Source organism: Blennius ocellaris (genome assembly GCF_963422515.1).
Source record: "Blennius ocellaris genome assembly, chromosome: 22".
NCBI lineage: Eukaryota > Metazoa > Chordata > Actinopteri > Blenniiformes > Blenniidae > Blennius > Blennius ocellaris.
The window spans coordinates 2,803,681-2,823,680 of NC_137671.1; the positions used below are offsets into that span (position 1 = coordinate 2,803,681).

Here is a 20,000-nt window from a genome sequence, read left to right on the forward strand (position 1 = left end):
TCTCCGAATTCAACATGATGAGCCACTTTTGAAAAGTGGTGCATTTCTGCTTGAACGTGATAATCCCATAACTCCCATAATCTAATAACGCTCAGTTTATTGTTTGTATAACGTGTAAATCCTTTTCATATTGTTTGCATATGGAGTATAAACTGGGCTTCGTGGCATTTAATAAGTATGGCATCAGCAGGTTGGTCGATATTTTCACAAAACCAAAGAAGAACTTTAAAGTTTAAATTTAAAGATTATTTTGGGAAAAAAATTGGACCTAAAACGTGTTTGACACGGCTGCTCTAAGTCACAAAGACTCTTATTTTGAAACAGAAATGGTCAATAAAAGTGGCATATTGTCTTGGACTTGGATGTGAATTTAACGTTTAAAAAAACCATTTGTAATGTGTGTTGTGTCTCTGTGAGAGCACGTTTTCTTCTTCTTCACTTTTGCTTATTCGGTCTCTCTCACACACACACACACACACACACACACACACACACACACACACACACACACACACACACACACTAAGACTCCCAAATATTAGCAATGAAAATAAAGACCTTACTTTAAGTTCCAGCAGAGTGTGAAGACCCAGGCACAGCTCAAACGCCTCATCCTCTGGAAGAGAAGAGGAAATACTGAATCACATCAAGACGTATAGAAACTTGGCGAGCGCCATTTACCGACGCCTTCCTCTGTACACGCTACGTGACTTCCTGTGAGAACCGGTGCCGTTAAACGAGTGTGAATTCGCCATAAGTCAGGGAGTTTAAGCCACGGGACTAAATTGGAGGAGGGATTATGGAGCAGCTGCAACACCGATAAGAGTGTTTCTGCATGAGTCACAAACGCAAGTAAAAAAAAAGGTTCAACGTAGGAGGACACGAACACAATTGTGTTTTGTGCTTTTACAGGTTTGGGGATGCAGCAAAATATATTAAAAAAAGTACGTTCCCGTGTTTCTGACCAAGTTGCTACCTTGCTGTAGTATGTAGCATGTAGTATGTAGCATGTAGCATATAGTATATAGCATGTAGCATCTAGTATATAGCATGTAGTATGTAGCATGTAGCATGTAGCATGTAGCATATAGTATGTAGCATGTAGTATGTAGCATGTAGTATGTAGAATGTAGCATGTAGCATGTAGCACGGCTCCAACTTATATGCTGAGCAGTCAATGTAGCACATTCATATAGTTGTCGTCCTTCCTTTTTTTATACATTTTGTTAAGAAAAAGCTTTTTTTTTTTTTTTATGTTCTTTAGCACCTGAGCTGGATTATTTTTCACTATCGGCCACGTATCAGTCGCCCTCTTTGATCTCTGGCAGTTTCTCTAAAAAGTGTCTTACGTCCCCACCTCTCACAATGGCAGAACATCGGACCGTCTGCCGGCCCAGCTGCAGCTGCACATCTGTCACCGAGTCCCCCCCGCCACACGGCGAGCTGTCCTGAGCGGGCACCAGTCTGAAAACACAGCGACACACCTCCAGGGGTTCATTGCACTGAACATTGGCTTTTATTTGAGTTTGCAATCTAATTATTTACAAAGACAAACTACTTATTTTTTTTAAATGCACCAACAACAATTGAATGCAGGCTTGTCAGTCATTTCAGTCCAGGGGCCATCAAACAGCCTGATTTCATCTCAAGTGAGTAACATAGTGCCAGATTAACCTTTAAAATTAAACTCTCTTTGTTGTGATGCAGAGCATACGTGATGAAGACGTCTATATTCTAACAAAACCAAACAATTAAATTGTTATTATTTCAGCATAAAGCCAAAGTTAAAGGAAACTTCTGGTGTAAAATACCGTGAAATGTCCCAAAATCGAGTATTTTGTTTAATTCAGATTTGCACTCTGTTCATTCTGTTGAGTGGGGCAGTTAGTGTGCTGGGGGGGGGGGGGGGGGGGGTGTTTGCAGTGTGTCTTACCCCAGCCTCCGGCAGCAGGAGGTGGAGATGTGGTTGTGTTGACTGCCGGTGTTGATGGATGCCTTAACTTCGGTGTCGTGGCACTGTCGGGGAAGGGGGGGGGGGGGGGCAGAAGGGAATGGGGGGGGTTAGTATCACACTGTGGTTTCCCACGCCAACGAATGCCAGGAAACAAAAAGTTGCGGCGCTCGCACAGCTCAGGGGAGTTCCTGAAAACCACTGATCTCTCTTTCAAAACAAACCCAACTGCCAAATTAGGAAATAACTTTGCCGCCAACTGCTTATCGACTCGGAAAAAACCAAGCAAAGCCCCGTCCAAGTGGAGTATTTCCAACTCCAAACTGGTTTTTGTGGAGTTTGGCTCTGGTTTTTTTTTTTTTAAATCTCTGTCAATTGATCTGTAATTGCTGCAGGCATTGGGTTCAATAAGTCGACACTTAATAATTAAGCTAGAAATAAGCGGAGCGTGGCGTCCTGTACATGTTTACAGGTCGCCGGAGGTGTTCTTCCGAATTATTTGCTGATGTATTAGGTGCACGTGGCTGAGAGAAGAAGCTGATTCTTCAGTTTGCTGAGTGCACTTTGATTTTTCAGCACCACTAGAGCATAAAATATGAAGCCCGGGCCCATTAAACCAGTGGTCAAACAAGTCTGCTGTGTACGCAGGGAAAAGTGGCTCCATGTGACGCGTGGGCCAAAATCATTTTAGCGTGAAATGTTTTCATTTTTTTTTTCCCCTCGACGGTTGACGGTGCACTTCTCATGACCGTCCATCCAATCATCCACCGACATTGTCACAGATTTCTGCTTTACAGAACAAAAGAACTCAACTCAGATTAATAATAGGTGGATGTTTGCTCAGTGACCAAACCTTGAATGGAATATTTTACCATTTGTACACAAACTCTGTAGCTTGTCGTCATTTTCTCCTCAAAATAATTTATTTAAACTGGCAGAAAGCTGTTGTTTCTTCATTTTTGAGGAATATTCACATTAACCACTGTATGTATTTAATTACACAGCCTAAATTAAAATAGTTGGCCAGAAACAACATTGGCGCTCGTGAGACCAGGTGTATTAGAATGTCTTTACCAACAGTAGAATTAAATTGATATAGAGGCCTGAACTTTTGTTGTCACTTTTTATTGTTTGGTTTTTTTTTACATATGTATGCTCTATTAGCTTGCAGACAAAGTCTTTCTTGATGGGAGCTTAAAAAAAAAAAAAAAATCACTTCATTTTCCTCTTACAGTCCAAATGAAAATGTATTTAAAATGTTTGCAATCAGCCGGCAAGGACAGGTTTGTGATTAAGGATGAATATACTTAACTATTTCCACACAATAGGAACTGAAAAATAAAACCAAAATTTAAATTAGACTAATCAAAGGTTTACAAATCGAGCTGTAATGTTTTGGGGGATTTTCAAGCCCACTGTATGAATGTGTATTAGCCGCTTTAGCTTGAGACGCAATAGTGGTGTTTTTGGCTTCTAAGTCATTAAGAAATATTTTTCAGCTGTCGTGTCAACCGGAATTTTACTGATTGGATAATCTAAAAAGAAATAAAAGCCACGTATAACACCGGGGTGGAGTAATGGAGGCTATATACAGAACATATGGCAGCTCTGCAGGTTGAGATAAGACGTGAGCCCCACCACCCACACACACACTGAAAATACACAGCTTGTATATAAAAATACGTACATAAACTGAATAAAATCCCCCCAAATTTGGACACAACTTCTCATTCAATGTTTTTCTTCTTTATTTTCTCTACTCTTTACATTGTAGATTCTCACTGAAGGCGTCAAAACTATGAATGAATGCACGTTTCTGTCAATGAGCGACAAAAGCTGCGCTTTTTAGTTTTCGCCATAATCCCATAACGTGTTTATTCGTAGTTTCGAAGCCCTCGGTGAGAACCTAGATTGCAAAAACGTTCAAGAAAATAAAGACATTGAACAAGAAGACGTGTCCAACCTTTTAACTTGAAGTGGGGATTTTCAGTTTGGAGCCACTGAGATTCTCCTTTTGTCCTCACAGGCACAAACTGGCTCTTTTGTCTCCGTCCAGGTGGAGCGAGAGGAAAAAAAATAAAAAATAAAAAATCCCTCGCTGATCCTGATGTGTAAAAATAGCAGCCAGAATGAGTAACCGAGGAACGCTTTGCATTTAGCGAGTTGCTGATCAAGCTGAGCGGTTGGTGGGAGGCTGAGTCCACCGGAAACTTTACAGAAGCTTCGACTTTCAACCCGGGGTTAAAATATCTGCAACTGTAATCCTTATTTTTCTTTTTTTTTAAACAAGATTTCTGGGCTAATTTATTTGGTGGAAAGGTGGAAAAAATGGCTGGTTTGGTGGAAATGGTTGCAGACCTCCATGTTTATGGTGCCATCCATCTACAAATGCAGCAATTCTCTGTTATTGTACCGTCTTTGTGGCGTTCATACGTAAGACTTCAGCTTCACACTTCACTCAGGAGAATACATCCTTTCAGAAATGTCACCATTTGAAATCTTAATGAGATTCTCCTTTTTTATTTCAATAAACTGGGGAATAAGAATAAAAAAGCGAGTTTCAAAACACACAGTAATGGTGTTGAATGAAGGTTACCACTCAAAACTGTCTGCGGAATGCAAGCGGCATAATTTTGTGCATGTATTTGCAGTAAATAAGGTTATTTAATGATGTAGTTCAATAACTGAATATATAACGTAAAATGTCAGAACATGCTGGAAATGCCACGGTAAACTTTTAAAAGATTATATTCCGGTAAATAAAAGGTGGTGACTTTACATATTGAGTGGCTGAAAAGATGGTTAATCAATGTTTTGTTACATCTGAATAAAAGTTGGAAATGTAGTCATATTCTCCACTTTGGAAAAATACTCTGGTGGAAGTAGGAGACCCTGTTTACACGTTGTTTCAAGTGATGATGCATCGTTTTTGCGTTTTTCTACTGAGAAACGTTTCAAGGGCATTTCTTTGATGGCATAAAATGAAAACGGCGTCCGTTTCGATGGAAACAGAAGAAATGCCAAACACTGGAGTCATGATGCTGTGCAGGAAAACATTGGTCTCATTGTCCAACTACTGCAAAAAATAAAGCATTTTCACTTGAGGGAGCTTCACCATGGCAGGAGCATTAGTGTTCCACTTATTTCTTGTGTTTATTGTTTTACCTTGCATGTTTTCGGACTTTGCTTCTCCTGGAAGGCCTCAGTTCTTCTTGTTTTGGGTCCGACAGCTCTTATTACGGTCGGCCCGGGATAATTCTTGTTATACTTGGCAGGGTTTTCCTTCCCCTTTTGTTTCAGTCAACTGCTTATTTCCAAATCCCCCTTTGACGAAGCAACCAGGACCCTTTCACTTCATATTTGGCTCATTCATTTGCGCCATGCCTGTTGCATGTAACCGTCGTCCACCAGCCACTTCTGACAGACATTAACCACTGCAGACCGGGGACGCCAGACGAGAGCTGCGGGGACATTCTGATCCAATCATCGCTTATATAATTATGTCGTTAATTCTACCGCGTCTCCCACAGTCGCCATGTGATTCCGAACGAGCAATCAGGAGGAGCGCTTGCATGCCGAAGAGGAATATTGGCATGTTTTCTCATTTTCTTTGTCTCATCCTGTCCTCTTCCTACACAGTCGACCCATTTGGAGCTCGTGTTCCCGTGTTTCCCCAGCGAGTGGATTTCGGGCCCGTGGTTGCAGTAATGACCCGGGTCGTGCTTCACTTTCGCCGTGACTCAGTCCTTCCGTTGTTCTGACGCCATCGGGGTGCTGCTGGGTCCCGCTAAGCTTTTCGTGTGTCGTTAGAGGGGAGGCGAATGAAGCGCACGCTTAAAAGTGCTGAGTCATGGCAGTGCTGTCGTGCTCTCATTGTATCTGCTCTTGTTTCTCAGCTCGCATGCAGGAGCAAGTACCGCTGCTGTCACACGGGCACAATGGGGTTTATTAGTGTGACTGCAAGACGTTCACACTCTTGAGATTCTCTTTCTGTTTATTCTGGACGTTTTTCGAATCGCTAAAACTCCCGTTCGTCACCATTCAAATATCAAATCGTGCAGCTTTTTCGGCACTTTCCGGCTACGTTCCGGCTTTTTGAAATCTCGTCAACTTTTTGAAATATTTCAACTTTTGTGCAACGTTTTTCCAATGTTGACGGATGGAGAAGTTTTTTTACCTCAACTTCTTCAAATCTTCACCGATTTCAACCATTCAACTTTTAAACTATTCAACTTTTTCAACTGTTGCAACTATTTCAACTTTTTGAAACTTGTGCAACTTTTTAACACTTTTTCAACTTGTTGTAACATTTTCAACTTTTTGAAATGTTTTTAACTTTTCAACTTTTTCCACTTTTTTTTTTTGAACTTTTCCAACTTTTTTCTACTTTTTCAACTGTTTGACACTTTTTTAACTTTTTCAACTATTTCAACTTTTTGAAACTTGTGAAACTTTTTGAAAATCGTGCAACTTTTTAACACTTTTTCAAGTTGTAACATTTTCATCTGACACTTTTTCAACTGTTTCAACTTTTTGAAACTTATTCAACTTTTTGAAATGTTTTTAACTTTTCAACTTTTTCCACTTTTTTTTTTTTTTACTTTTCCAACTTTTTTCTACTTTTTCAACTGTTTGACACTTTTTTAACTTTTTCAACTATTTCAACTTTTTGAAACTTGTGAAACTTTTTGAAAATCGTGTAACTTTTTGAAAATCGTGCAATTCTTTTAAAAATTGTGCATTACAGTTTGCCAGCAGCATTCACACTATCATGCATTTGCCGTGGGAAATGCAGATCATCTAGTTTTTGTTGTGTTTTTTTTACCTTGCATTGTACGACCAGAGCTGTGAGGAGAGCGGGGCCCCCCGTGCTTTCGGGCTTCTCCGCCGTCGGCCCGGCCCCGGCCTCGCTGCTGTCGTCCTCCTCGTCCGACCGGAGGCTCCTCTCGCTCTCCTCCAGGGACTCCCTCTCCTCCGTGGAGTCGTCGGCGGTGCTCTCGCTCCGCTCCTCGCCGTCCGCCGGCCCGTCCTTGCTGTCGGCCAGTGGGGAGCGGACCCGGCCGCTGGGGTCGCGCGCCTCGCCGCGCAGCCGCGTGATGTTTCCCTCCAGCAGGCGGCGCTGCACGATGCTGTGAGGTTGCTGTGGGGGGGGCAGGAGAGGTTTTGCAGAAGAAGAGTCGGCAAGATTCTAATTGGATAAAAGAAAATGAACACGTTCGCCAGCACTGAATGATACAAGCCGGGTGTGATTAGCTCAGGGTTGTACACACATTTTCTTTCTATAGCAATAAACTAACAAAGCAACAAAGTAACCAACAAACCAGCCAAAAATTACTAAGCAACCAGCCAATAAACATATCGACAAACCGCTCAACTAACAAAACAACTGACATACTAACCGGCCAACAAACCAACCGATTAAAAACAACCAACAGACCAACCAGCAGCTTTATATATTAAATAATTGGTTGCAAAACATACTGAAGCCAAAGCTGTTGCAAGCGGAAGGCATTTCGCTGATGGATAAAGACTTAAGCTATCGCATCGCTGACCCTGACAGTTCTGAGCTTCTCTTCCTCCTCCTCCTCCTCCCCCATCGCCTCCTTATTTCCCAAATAAGAAGCGATTTCAGATCCTAATATAGTCCCAGTAGAAAAGTGAAGCGCCATCCAAGCTCGGCGGCGCGAAGGTCACGTCATCGAGTCATGAAGCGTGGAAAAGCCGCCACGTCGTCGGCGTCTGCGGAACCACATCACGTCGATTTGTCGGCATGTTAATTGTTAGCGTCTTTCTCAAAGCAGCTAAACGCGCTACATAGCCGCAGCACATCGGGCTTCCCGATGAATGTCCTGTAAGTTAATTCCATCTTGGATAACGCTGCCAATATCTACGACGCAGCGGCTTGACTGTATTTATTGAATGGTTGGAAGCCGGCATTGATTTATTTTTTTCCCCCTTGTTGCAAAACAACATGCGGCCGGCGACTGGCCGTTCTCTCCGGATCATATAAAAAAAGTTAATTACATTTAAGCTGCCTGTTCCTCGGTAATCACATTGCTGTTCTCCCAGAGTGCAGAGTCCCAGACAGCCCGCTTGGAAAAGAGCTGCTCACCAACAACACCAGCAGCAATAAAACACAAAAGCCTCCGTTTCCCTCCAAGGTTTTCTGCATGTTGACGGAGCTTAGATATCCAGAGAGGCTTCTAATATTTATCATTAAGCAACAGGTTTTTCAGAGGAAAATAAAAAAAGACATGGTTATGTCCATCCATCCTTCTTATTCATCACTTTATAATCTACAAGACAACTTCAAATCATAAATTAAACCCCGAGGGGGTCAAACTCTTAACACTTCAGAAGCCTCCAATTTAATCTGAAGTGGGTCTGATTAGGAAAATGAGAAGTATAATCACCTCAGTGCAATTTTAACACAATTTAATTTTCAGTGGTTCTTGTGAAAATGAGTAAATCCAACAGATCAACAACTGACTGTGGACCTTGACTGATTTCAGTTGTTTTGAGATCCCATCGAAGCTAATTCTGAATCTTTTTAATTTAATTACATTTTTTTTTTATTATTTTGCATATTGTCATCCCGCGGACCTGATTAAACCCTCTGGAGGCCCACATTTTGGCCTGAATTAACCTCACGTGGATATTTTTAAACTGTGGGAGGGACAAAAACAACATACACAAAGGGAGAACATGCAAACTCTACATTGTTAAGGTCTGTATTGATTTGCAGGTCATCCTGAACACCTAATGGACAGTTTTTAACTGATGAAACCACACGAGGCTATTTGACAGCTGTTCCCCTCCAGCTGTGTGAAACCCGGAGAGTCACCGGGAACGGATCGAGTAAGAAGAACAAATCCTGCCAGCGTCTGTAGAGCCATAAAGTGACAGTCAAGGGGATGCTGGCCGAACGCCAGGCTTCAAAAAACAACATCGCCAGCTGCCCACCCCTTGTTCTCGAACGCCGAGCGTCGCGCCGTCAAAACCGCCGCGGATCTACACAAGACGTGGCGTGCGCCCACCACCCACCACCCGCCTCCCACCACCCACCTCCCACCTCCCACCTCCCGCCCGCCACGTCTCCTCTGGTGCAACTTACTGCGCCGGTATGGAAAGTGATCTGCGTGTCCAATTCACCGCGTTGCCATGGAGAGCAACAAAACGGAAACGGTCTGGTCACACTTTATAATAACTATCCGTTATAAGTAGTTAATAAACCATTAGTAGCCATTTGTTAATGAGTTTTAGATTGCTTGTTGAATATTTGCTAACAGTTTATTAAGGATTTATAACTGTGCCTTATAGATTGGTAATAGATAATTTACAAGCTGTTAGTTAACGATTTATAAATTACATGTTAACTGTATGTTAATGATTTATAATATACCTTATAAACTAGTAATAGATCATGAATAAGCCATTAGTAAACTACTTACTATTGACTTGTTAAGTATCAGTTAATACTTTATATACATTATTAGGACGTTATTCTAAAGTTGCAACTATTCCTCATTTACTAACTTAGTTATTCATTTACTTTAGAATAACGTCCTAATAATGTATATAACTAACAACTTAACAAGTCATTAGTAAGTAGTTTACTAATGGCTTATTCATGATATATTACTAGTTTATAAGGTATAGTTATAAATCATTAACATACAGTTAACATGTAATTTATAAATTGTTAACTAAATGCTTGTAAATGATCAATTACCAATCTATAAGGCACAGTTATAAATCCTTAATAAACTGTTAGCAAATATTCAACAAGCAATCTAAAACTCATTAACAGATGGCTATTAATGGTTTATTAACTACTTATAATGGATAGTTATTATAAAGTGTTACCAACGGGGTAAATTGTCAAACAGGAAACGTTCTTATTGTCCATCAAGTTTCACCTCGGGAGCCATTTTTTTAAACAAAAGTTGTTTTCAGTGGCTCCAAGTGCCTGTTGGCGCGTTAACAGACTCCTAAAATGAAAGTTCTACGTTTTCCTTCGGACTGGTTGCCATGTGAACGAACCCTTAACCTTCACACTTTTGGTATATTTGTCAACATGTTGGGATCCATTGGAGATAAAGAGCATGAGCTCATATTTTCAGGGAAAAAAAAAAAAAAAAAGTATTTCCAGTGAGGTTTGAAATCTGCGATGAGTAACACCTTTCCACCAGCTGACACAACGGCGCTTCACGAACAGACGAAATGACACTAATGCACATTCTAAAACCAAAACCGCCATCTGTTTCTAATTTCTCCTTGATATATCCGCTATTTCCTGACCATCGTCCGGTGTTTTCCTCCCGTTTGGTATTTTGGGTTGATGAGGGACGATTACACCGATTATGAAAGCGGTAGATGACATGACAACACCACCGGACCGTCTTGTGTCTCTGGGAGACATTGAGCTGCTGCAAATGTCCGATTCTGACCCTTTAAAGGAAAAGAAGTGCGACACAGAAAAGACGAGAGCGTTCTCTTTCCCGTTGCTTTTGGCCATCGTGCGCAGAGCACCGCTGTGAAGCCTCTCTCAATGAAGAGCATGTTTCGAGGCCTGCGAGCAAAAAAAAGACAGATTGGAAAGAAAAGACAGCTGACAAAAGGCTCCGGGAGACGAGTGACCTGTAATGATGTCATCTGATGCGCCGCCATGTCTGTGGTTGGACATGTCAGTATGTGTCCATGGCACAGGAGTCGATATGTCTCAATGCAACACCTCTGCAGATTGTCGAGAGAATCACCAACATGCTGTGGATGACGTGATCGTTGGTGTTCACAGACAGGCTCCGGTCCAGCTGATCCGGACCTCCTCATCCTCCTTCCTCCCCCCCTCCTCTTTATTCTCTCCTCTCCTCCCCCCCCCCCCCCCCCCCGCTATTATCTCCTGCTCCTCCTGCCTTTCTTTCCCTACCGCCCACCGGTTCCTTAATATCCCTCTCTTATCTCCCCCTCTTTAAGTGTTCTTCTTTTCATTGATTGCATTAATTCCCCCCAAAAGCCTGGGCCCAACCAAATCCTAATCTAAGAGTAATCTTCCGCCTCTCCTCTCTGCAGGAGCTGCACTAAACCAGGATCCTTCACGGTGGACCTCGGCGAGTAATCAAATTCAATCAGGAGCTCCACTTTAAACCAGACTCTTCTTTTTTTTTTCCCCCCTAAACATGTTTGCAGAATTGCTCTTTTCCTTTCCTCTCTTCTCTCACTCTCTCCTTCCCCACCTCGGCACCAACTGACCAAAAAAAAAAAAAAACAACCCGCATCTCTTCACATCAATTATCCTCATTTTCAAACATCTTCCAGGAAGCGTGCACGAATCAGTGTGAGGAGTATTGTTTTATAATGGAATTGCTTCTGAAGTTTCCTTTTCCGTTCGCGAAGGAAACGAGTGCGGGAGGGCCGGCGAGACCCTCGCAGGTTGCAGGGTTTGTTTGAGGACTGCTTCTCCCACGTCGTTTGTGATCTCGGCAGACGGCAGGGAGGCGAGGAGTGAATCTGATAGACGATGAGCGTAATGTGATTTCAGCTGTTCGCCTCACCATGCTCCCCTCTCTCCCTCCCTCTCTCTCTCTCTCTCTCTCTCTCTCTCTCTCATGGTTTGCATCTGTTTCTGTCGATTGCCCTGACTGAGGTCAACCCACTCTTTGATTAAATGACAAATGTTTCAGCCTCGGAGGAGGAGAAACGGTGTGTCCGTCCTCTCGCCAATATGTCGGAGTGAAACAAGTGTGAACGTGTCATTCCATACGCAGTCTCCTCCAAAGTTGCTTTGCAAACCAAAAACGTGTTCAAATTCGAAAACGTGTTTTTCCTCGGAATGCGTTTAGAAAAGAGAAAATTTCGTTTTCGCCAATGCCAGTGTCGGGTATCGGCTACGACTCTGCCCGCGCTCGTGAAAGACTTAATGAAAGGCTTTATGTTTGACAATCGTGGAGATCACCAGCATCACTGGGGGAACGTGAAGTGTTTCTCGTGACACGCTCCAGGATTTCAACTCGTTTCTTGCCTTCTTGCTTGGTAACAGACTCCCCAAGTGTGTAAATTGGCATTGATCACAGAGCCTCGATCGGGAAAGCTAATGAACAGCAGGCAGCAGAGTCCATGAAGGGTTCGTCGACTCCGCAGCGTTCGGCCTCCTGTTCTGCTTTGTTCAGAGGGATTGTTGTCGTTTTTCAAGCAGCTTAGCTGGAATTTGGTATCGATGGAATCTGGGTTTTTTTCTTTCTAGTGTTCATTGTGACTCATTGTCAGAAGCCTTCTAGTGGTATTTGTCATAATCAACAAAGAGTGGACAGCCACAGGTCTCCGTATTCTGAAACGGATTTAAGAACTCAGGAAACATCTGGTGATTTCGTGTTTTTTGTTTTTTTTCTTCCTCACAAACCATCAACAAGTCAAATTTTCGACCATATTTTGTGGTTTTGATTGAGAATCATGTTTTCTGGTTGCGCATTTAGATTTCTTAACCTGGGGTTCTCAGTGGTGCCCACATGGAAAGAACCTATAGAAACATATATGTTTTAATATAGGTCTTGATATAGGTTTGACATATATAAAATTGGCCGTTTTCCTATATTATATGTGCATATATGTACATATATGTGTACACATATACGTGCATACAGGTACTTATATAGGTACATATGTGCACGTATATATGTGTGCATATATGCACCTATATGTTCTTCTTGCATAATCGTTTTTTAGTTAGTTGTCAGTTATTGCCTTGATAATGTATGACAGTTGCCAAAGTGATATATGGGCTATATATATATATGTATATATATATATGTATATGTATATATATATATTTGTAAAAATAAAGAAGCAGTACAGGAGACCTATATGGCCTGTATATTCACATCATATGCACCTACATTTTGCCTATATGTAGCATATATACACATGTGTGCAGCATATATATTGTCATATATGTGCATATAAACTACTGCTATGTTTCATATATGCGCATATATCCTCATATAGGTTCTTTCCATGTGGGTGAAGCTAACTCACTATTGATTCCGAGTTTTTAACTTTATTAAACCAACTCTTTTTTTTCTCTTTCTAAGTAAAAGATGTACGAGCGAGTTTGCATTAAATGTTAAGAAGGTTCATGTTTAGAGTCTATTGTTCTCTGCTGCATGTGTGTTTGGATTTTATTACGAAAACAACTAACAGCAGCCACTAGTGGCCCAACATGGGAACTGCATCATTTTTCTGCTGTTTCCATATACACGGACGTCATTTCCTGTAAATGTGAACTCCGAAACGAAAAGGCAAAAATTATGTTTTGACTTGAAACGTGGTGGTGTAAACAAGGGCGTGGGTGTTTCGATAAGAGTGCCACAGCATTTCTTACTGACAATCTGTTCTGATTGAAAGCTCACGGCTGAGCCGGCCTCTTTTTTAACCCAGCGATGACTCACTGAAATAATGTGAACTGGGTTATTTTCTCATTTTTCCCGTCGTTTCGTCGCATTCGTCTCCCCGTTGCGTCAGACAGACTCTGGATGTGGGACTTGGCGGTATCACGGTATCACGGTATCCTGGTTTCTCTCTCTGTGCGCTGGCTGTGGTGTCTAAACGCAGAGGAGAGAGATGTTCACACGTGCCGGACGACACACAACCAGGTCACAACGTCTCTTGGACGCCATGTTCCCCTTGTGTCCACTCAGACGTGGCGTCCTGCCGATGTGCGCCCTGTGGCGACCCCCCCCCCCCCCCCCGATCACGAGCCAGTCAAAGCCGGTCCAGTCTGCCAGTGGGTCATGAAGCCAAATCGTCCCCTTCCTCCTCCTCCTCCTCCTCCTCCTCCTCCTCAGTGAGTCAGATTGGAGGCTGATCGCCATGTGGGCTAATTATCTGACAGCAACAGGCTCGTCCCTCTCATTCAGCCAGTCACGTGAGCCTCTTTAATGTCCTCTCTCTCATTCTGACGGACGTCCCCCGGCGGACGCCTTCCTGTTTCCCCCGACCAGGAAGCTCCGGCTGTTCCACATCTGCTGCCAGCCTGGCCCCGCCGCTTCCACTCCGTCTTCATTGGCATCTGTTTTCTCCCGACTTCTCTTGCATCGCCACTTTCTCTCTCCGGTTTACCTTGAAATCCCCCCGTCACGTTCTGAACTCAGTTCAGGTATTATGAAACCACATTCCTTCAGCTGTAGCGCATAAGAACACACACAAACAGGAATTATGTCAGAAGAGTCTTGTTTCACTCTGGTCTATGGTCTCGACTCATAGACTGCATAGTTTTATCTCAAATTTAGTTTTTTGTTTTTTCCATCAGGATTTCTTGTCAATAACTAAAAAATCCTGCTGGGAAAAGGCTGAATTTCAATTGAAATTGTTTAAACGACACAAGACTCAAGATACATGTCTTTGATGGACTTCATGGCATTTAGGTGCCAATTAAGAAATGTGCTCTCTGCTATATATGGAATAAATGCATGATTGTGGCACGTAGGAAATTACATAATTTTTTTAATTTGAGAAAGAACTTTGATTGAATTTCTGACCACTATACTGTGGTTTGGTAATTTCATAGCAGAGACTGGCTTTGTAAAAAAGCAGAGATAATAAAGATGTGTAAGGTTTATTTAATAAAAGGTTCCTTGACTGATTTATTATTATTATTTTTTTTTAATGGGTGATAAAAGACAAATTTCCCCCCTTTTTTAAGCATCTTGAGCTTTTTCAGTGAAATCCGTTTGATACTTGCTAAAGATCTGGTTTCGGCGCTTCCTGGTCTCATTTCTGAAGGATTCGGATTCATTTCCAAACATCTTTTTACAACATTGGAAGATGTTCAAGCCCTCTTTTCGTTCAGCCTAAATTCCCCGCTGTCCTCCAGCAGACTGTTTCAGAAGCTATTTACATAAAATTAGCATTATTCATGACCACCTACTCCCGACTTGCTGGAGGCACAGCAGTAAGTGTTAAAGTGGAAGACGTTGGGGAGAAACGTGTCTTCCTGCGTTCCCTGCCGTCTTCCTGCTCAGATAGAATATCAACAGAGGACAGAAGAATTGTATTAATTTTCTCATCCTGACTCAGCCTGAGCAGTCGGGGGTTAATGCCTTTTAAAAGTTCTCTTTCCCAACTGCGACGCCGCTCCACATCCTTCATGGCGAAAAAGAGTTGATCTGACACTTGAACCCAAATTAGATTTGCCAGGAGCTGCGAAGCTTATTATAACCGTTTTAGCGATTTGAGGCGTATTTAACTGCTTTAGTCGTTCCCCATAATTTGAGCCATTTTGGCGTGTTTCCCCTTTTAATATATTCTAATGGTTTTTGCAAGTTGATCTACTTTAGCTATTTTAGCAGTTTTAGCCATTTTAACCAATTTTTTTTCTCCATTTAAGCCACTTTTAGCTGTTTTTAACTCTTCTGCATAGTTTTGCTGTTTTTCTTTTTCACCTTGTGTCTCACAATCTCATCCGTTAGGCTGATTTTCCTTTTCACATTTCTTTTTCAGCGGTTTGGGATATTTTATCCACGTTTAACAGTTTTACCTTTTAGGTGTTTTAGCCATTTTAGCAAATATATCTGTTTTACCCATTCTTTAAAGTTTTGTTGTTTTTTTCTTCTTTAGCTATGCAGTTTTTTATTTATATTAGATATTTTTTATGTATTCAGCTAACCATGCTGTTTCAGTCGATTACGAATGTTTGTGTTTTTGGCCTTTGCTATTCAGCCCATTTAGGTTTTTTTAATTTTTCTTTTTTTCTCCTAACTTTTGCATTTTTGTCTTTTTAAGCCATGTTTAGTCCTTATTTTAGCTGCCATTGCCATTTTTTTGGTGCGATTTAAGCCTTCTTTAATCACTTCAGTAATTTTAGCTGCTTTCGCCACTTAAGCTGCTTTAACCGATTTGTCCATTTTACCTTTAAAAGCCATTATTTTTATGGTGCTAATATGCTCGTTTGCTCATTGTTTTGTGTTCTCATTTAATCATCTTGTTATTATATATTGGCTATTGCTTTTTAAGTTATTTTACTGAACTGGCGCGCTCTGATGAGGTTCAGCTCGTCCACTGAGGTTTCTCCCGCTATGCTCTCAATTACAATGATTTGAAATCTCCAAAGTGACTTGCGGAGGAAGGGATGCCAGGTGTCAGGCCTCGGCGAAGATTTCTGTGTTGTTTCTTGTTTCCTCCCCTCCTCTGTTGTCAGGGTTGGTGTCAGTTTCTTTCGTTTGCTTTTTTTTTTTTTTTGTGGCGTATTTTTAGCCGTGGTCGTGTTCCTCCTCACAGCTGAGGCAGCATGGCCGCCCCTCCACAGGCTCCGAGAGAGAGAGAGAGAGAGAGAGAGAGAGAGAGATAGAGAGAGAGAGAGAGCGAGAGCCCCAGCCCACCTAATTGTCCCGGAGCTAATAATAACAGCTGCATCTGAGTCCATTTACCACGCCGGGTTGGATTTTTTTTGCTGCAGGAAGAAACAAAAGTCCCGAGAGGTCGACCGATCCCTCCGAGTGAACCTGTCCAGTTTGTTCTCCACTTTTAAAGTGCCGCTTCGCCTTCCCCGGGGCGAGACAGAAAAACAACTGTTGAGTTCATGGGGATGCGTGTCGATCCATGGACGTGGAATCATGTAACGTCGATTCAGTCGGCACAAACCAAACGCGCTCGTTTCCCCATTCGCGTCAACGTCGGAGCCCAGTTGTGTCGCTGTAGATCATCGGATGTACCTTTAGACTCCCCTTTCCGGCCGTCTCACACTCAAACGCACACATGAACACTCACACACACATACACACACACACACACACACACACTTCAGACTCGCTCATCTGTGAAGGGAGAACATGAGCAAGCCGACAGACGAGCTGCAGGGAGCCTGGAAACGACGGGACACCGTCTTCATCTTCGAGGCTTTCTAAACCCGCTTTGCTAAGACTTTTTTTTTTTTTTTAATCTTAAGTGTTTTGTTCACTTTGGGAAAATGTTGTGAGAAACATGCGTCTAGTGAGTCGTGATACTGAAAACCCGCGTTCACGGACACACGTAGCTGTAAATGCATCGAAATTGTGATGCTTCACGATTGCAAATGTTAACTTGAATGAAAGTCGCATGTAGAGGGTCTGGAATACAAAATAAAACAAAAACGATCTATTTTACTGAATAAAAACACAAAACGAGCATCGCGACAGCGACGTCTCTTCCTGTTGCTAACACAACAGCTCATTTGACCCACGCGAATTTGTGTTATTTCATCGACTTAATGACAATATGTGTGTTAATACCTTTTTTTATTAAAATGAAATACTAGAAAAGGTAATAAAATAAGTAGAATTATGCATTTAGCATCATGCCAGGAATATTTAGTAGCCAAGTCAGCGGCAGACGAGCAAATTTGACTCATTTTGTGTTGTAATTTGTTGTTTATTTGACCTCATAGCAGCAAGAAAAGTGAAGAAAATGTAAACAACTGCAGGCCTTTTGGAAATCGATTGAATAATTCAGGATCATGCTGGCAACACGTAATACTGCGATGAGCTGCTGTGGAGCTAATTTGACCCATTCTGTGTAGTTTTATTGAGTTAACTGAGATAAACTACCACAAGTGCAACAGCATTGTAGTTTTCTGTGGTTTAAATCGACTTAAATGTTTCACTTAATTAAAATACAACACGTTGAATAAAAAAATCAATAGAAATAGTCCTTTTGCATCTTGTGAGCAACATTTGCAATTTGAAATTCTCGTAGGAAAACTCACGATTTTGTTCGGAAAACCGAGGGAATAAAAGAAACTCGACGTGAGTTTTAACGTGTGAGCAAAAGGTGTAATCTTCCTGCTTCCTGTCCAGTAGTTCACTCTCAGTATGAATCAGATTTAATGGCTTCACATGGAGCTTGTACAGTAAAAATACAAACAAACCAGTGAGGTCGACACAACAAGTTGATCCACGCGGAGCTCAGGTTGTAAATAAAGCTGAACTGCACACATCCTGTTTATTGTCCCTCCATCCAAACACGCAGCTTTACGCTACGTTATATAAAACAGGCGTCCCCCTCCGGTCGCCTCGTTCCTTCCCCTCCGCCGCTCTCGTGCTATCTCGCTGGGTTTTGCCCTTTTTCATGCGGGCTGCTCCCCCGAATCACAACACAACAACATGGCTGCAACGCTGCTGCTGCTGCTGCTGCTGAGAGTGAAAAGACCTCCGGCTAAAGAGCAGCACAACAAATTCACAGTTACATAACGGGGCTGTGCTCATGAATTACACACCGACCAGGACGGACCAGCCAGCAGAAACACAAGGTTACACAGGAAAATCCATGTAAGATGCACCTTATATATCAAAATATGGGGAAATTGTGTCTTATAAAGAATACAGCATGTACAGTGGGACGTATTCATTTAGCATTAACAGGCGGTTTCCGGCACACGGACGCTAGTTCCCATCTGGCCGAAGTCACTTTCAGCATGCAACCTGCAGAAAGCGTGGTCATAAGTATGGAGGAGCAAAGCCGGCAATTTCAGCTCCTTTCCTCAAGTTTTCCCACGGCGACGTCAGAAAACACTTTCAGACGGCGAGCTGGTTCACGGGGCTTCGCAGATTGAGTTTTCGATAACCGCGACGAGCTTGGCTCTGTCTTTAAGGAGAAGATAATTGGCATTATGATAAGAAGGCTTTCGGCGCCGGCGGGAGTCACCGAGTCGCTTCTTGCATTTGGATGACTTTGCACATTACGCTCCTGAATATAATAAGAGTTCTATGGGGATGTTGGATTGTATTTTCTGATGGCGTTCAAATGTGCACTTGTGCGTTCAAAAGCTTGCGTACGACAACAGCCTGCATCCAAACACAGTGATTTGAACGAATGCCGATGTCAGCAGCTAGTAGTCACATGTTAATGTTAATGTTTAGACACCCCGGTTAGCGCATTAGTTGACCCAATGAGACGTCAAATAGAAAAAAGGAAAAATAAATCAGCGTTTAACAGCTGATCCCTCATCTGCCTCCTCCCCTCAGGAAATACATGCAAACATACACACTTTGTCCGCAAATGGTTAAAAAACACAAGCCAGAGCTGAATCTAATTGAAAAGCTTTTGATGGAGCGGTAGAAATTCCCGCACACCTTTACTCCCCTGAATGCATCACAGTGGAAGCAGACAGCGTTCGTGCGGCTTAACGCCGAGACGACCGCGGGTTGGGAATGTCCCATTTCTCCGTTTACAGCCCGAACACGACGACAACAAACAAGCAACATGGCCGCCTCCAGCAGGGCAGCTTTATTTCTGCTGTCGGAGTGCAGGGAAGAGGAAAAACGAGCTTGAGGGAGAGGAGATGAAGCCGTTATTCCCACATTACATTTCCTACCCAGCTGTTACTCACAGCTGTTAACATATCCAACAGTCGTTTTAGCTTCGTAGTTACAAAAAGTCTGTTTCAACGAAGCGGCAGAAAGGAGTCATTTTTGGGGCCCCGTTACCATGACAACGATGCTTGGAGTCTCTTTTTGAAAAGGCGGCCACTGCACATGCTCAGTAGATGGATGTTGTCACCATAATGACAATCCAACTTGGTCGTCTGTCCACTAGAATGTCTGTTGTCCCTCTGTTAATGACGATTATTCTCTGCTGCACGTCAGCAGGGTTTCAATACAAAAACAACCAACAGCACCCACTGGTGGCCGAACATGCCAACTACATCAATTCCAGTGTTTCTGCCTTTTTGTGTAAATGTACACCGTTGTTCGAAAAGTTGGAAATCTTAAAGTTTTCCTGAAACGACAATGATGAGATTTCACTCGAAACGTCGTCACGTAAACAAACTCTTGATGTGTAGATGTGAGTAGAATCCGAATTACTTTTTAAAGGCGCGGGTTGAATACCTAAACTTTCACCGAAACCGCCGCCATGTTGAGTCGCGCGAAATCTTCCACGACTTCCACATTCCCGGTTTGACGGCACACGCGTGTAGAAGGGCGATTCACAACTGCCGTCATTTTCTTAAAGTTGAACAGTTGAAACCGACGGAGGAGGAGGAGGGGGAGGGGTAGGAGGGGGACGGGGAGGAGGAGGAGGA

At 42.5% G+C, this 20,000-nt stretch overlaps 1 protein-coding gene across 1 annotated transcript in view; it reads right to left on the reverse strand.

Annotated features, from left to right (window-relative positions):
* Positions 1-20,000, reverse strand: part of nrip2 (nuclear receptor interacting protein 2) — a gene marked incomplete at its 5' end in the record, with an annotated part of 25,462 nt that overhangs the window by 4,150 nt on the left and 1,312 nt on the right. Inside the window, 4 exons of the mRNA XM_080518468.1 lie at positions 564-616; positions 1,358-1,464; positions 1,934-2,016; positions 6,777-7,091. Of these exons, the coding sequence (XP_080374594.1) occupies positions 564-616; positions 1,358-1,464; positions 1,934-2,016; positions 6,777-7,091 (558 nt within the window). The remainder of the gene's footprint in view (positions 1-563; positions 617-1,357; positions 1,465-1,933; positions 2,017-6,776; positions 7,092-20,000) is intronic.